The sequence below is a fragment of the Stegastes partitus genome, unplaced genomic scaffold, assembly GCF_000690725.1.
Source record: "Stegastes partitus isolate 25-593 unplaced genomic scaffold, Stegastes_partitus-1.0.2 Scaffold573, whole genome shotgun sequence".
Taxonomy (NCBI): domain Eukaryota; kingdom Metazoa; phylum Chordata; class Actinopteri; family Pomacentridae; genus Stegastes; species Stegastes partitus.
Window position 1 is genome coordinate 108,559 of NW_007578304.1, and position 2,193 is coordinate 110,751.

The 2,193-nt window shown below is 51.2% G+C and overlaps 1 protein-coding gene across 1 annotated transcript in view; it reads right to left on the reverse strand.

Annotated features, from left to right (window-relative positions):
- Positions 1-2,049, reverse strand: part of cmasa (cytidine monophosphate N-acetylneuraminic acid synthetase a) — a 7,368-nt gene extending 5,319 nt beyond the window's left edge. Inside the window, exons 1-3 of the mRNA XM_008288753.1 lie at positions 1,821-2,049; positions 1,078-1,220; positions 848-1,003 (exon numbers count right to left, since the gene is read on the reverse strand). Coding sequence (XP_008286975.1) covers positions 848-1,003; positions 1,078-1,220; positions 1,821-2,035 — 514 coding nt within the window. The 5' untranslated portion in view covers positions 2,036-2,049. The remainder of the gene's footprint in view (positions 1-847; positions 1,004-1,077; positions 1,221-1,820) is intronic.
- Positions 2,050-2,193: the final 144 nt, after the last annotated feature.

Here is a 2,193-nt window from a genome sequence, read left to right on the forward strand (position 1 = left end):
GAGGAGGTCCACAATAGTTGAAAAATGACTCAAACGTGTCCCAACTGATTTAAAACGTGTTTAGTGACATAAAACTGACACATTTTCCCTGAATTACTTGAAGCTTGTCGATAAAGACTCAAACTTGCCCAAAATTATTTTAAATTTGTTCAAAAAAGTTGAAAATAACTTTAATAAATTACTGTAAAAATTCTGAAGGCCGGTCCAAAACGACTCAAACTCAGAAACGGATGCAAAGGTTGCTGATGATGACTCTGAGGGTCTGAGGTGTGCTCTCCTGCCAGCCGCTCTGAGGAAACACCGCCGCAGGTCACCTGAGACTCTCCGAGTGTTTGGATTTAAAGCTTCATGTAAACGCAGCAGCTCATCTTCCTTCAAACCCTGATCCTACAATCTCCAGTTTCACCAGCAGACGCTTTATCCAGACAGACGGCCAGCTGAGAGCAGATCCAACACAGCAGGGATCCAGTCAGAGGGACAGCCTGGATCAGAGAACAGGTGTGAAGCAGCAGGCTGTGTGGGTGGGAACAGGAATTCTGTGTTTGTCTTGGTGTCCTGTGTGTGTCCACCAGCTGATGGTCCTGCTGAAGCTTTACTGCTGCTGTTGAACTCTACCTGGATGGATGCACCACCAGTCTGTGGCTCATTACATCACAACCTCCTCAGAGCTGAAAAGCTGTCTGTGGCAAGAAGTTAGATTACATCAGATACATGTCTTCACCTCCAAGAGGAGCTGAGTCAGCGGCTCAGACCAGAGGATCTGAGCAGGGGTCTGGGCGGAGCCACACAGAATCCACCAAACTGCTGCCACCATCTAGAACAAACCAGATCGGTGCTGCTGACTTACATCCCTTCTTGACCTCCTGCCAGCGGAACTGGTGCCTCCGGACCACCGAGAAGACCGAGTCGAAGCCCTGCAGCGTGATCATCTCCAGCGCCTCCTTCAGGTGGAACGGGTGGAGACACGGAGACGTGGCCTGGATGTTGCAGATCACGTCCACCTCTGAGGAGACAGTTCAGGAGGATTTACAGCCCGCAGCTCCGCAGTCGGCACACAGACCAGGTGTGTTTGCTCACCTGGGTTCAGCGTCACAAACTCCTGGATGGTCTCCAGAGACGTAGAAGAATCTTTGGAGACTTCAGGGCTCCTCCAGTGAACCTTGGCCCCCCACGACTTGGCCACCTTCTGGATCTCACTGTGGTCTGTTGACACCCAGACACTGGAAACAGGAAGGCAGAGTGTCAGCATTATCATTAACACTATAATTAATATAATTATTATAATTATACTGTGGCTGACTCGTGCAGCGTTTTCTTTTCATCTGATCACCTCCACACCCACACGCCGGAGCTCTGGGTGAAACCTTTCATAGGATAAACTCCAATTTAATCATTTTAGAGCATAAACAGCTGATTGAGAAAATAATTAACAGATTAATCTAAATGAAATCATCTTTAGTTACAGACTAGAGAACAACCAGCTCATCTTCTGCTCATCCATCGAGAATAAAAGTGGTTTTGTTGTTTTTGGCTTCTATTTGCTGGAAGTTTAGATGTTTGGCAGTTGAACAAAAACATTATTTGAAAAGATTTTCTTTCCTTTTCACTACTTCCTAACACATGTTTCAACCTGAGCAGCATCAGAACCGTAACCAGGATGGGGTAGTTCATGTCCTTCACTGAATCGGGTTTTATCTCCTGATGCTTCCCCTGCAGGAGCTGAAGAGCTGCTCAGCACAGGGCTGTGGAGTCCACAGAGATATGACCCGTCCTCCCCAGGTGTGTCCTCCCCAGGTGTGTCCTCCCCAGGTGTGCCTCACCTGTCGAACATGCCGGAGTCCACGGCGGCCCGCAGCACCCAGCCGACCAGCGGCACTCCGGCCAGCATCTTGATGTTCTTCAGCGGGATTCCTTTGCTGCCTCCCCGGGCCAGGATCAGCGCGGCGACGTGTCTGCTGCCCTCCGGCCGCCGGAGCTGCTTGGAGCCGCTCCCCGCCCCGTTGTCACTCGGGAGGCCCCGCTTCTTGGAGGCCATGACGGTCCGCGGTGTGTGAAGGAGTCTCTCTCTCTGACAGGTCTGTTGATGGAGCCACTTCCGCCTTCACTTCCTCTGCTGCTGCAGTCACAGCTGCCTGAGTGGAGGCGGAGCTCAGCAGCGCCACCCCCAGCGCCGCAGGACGGAGGCGGAACAGC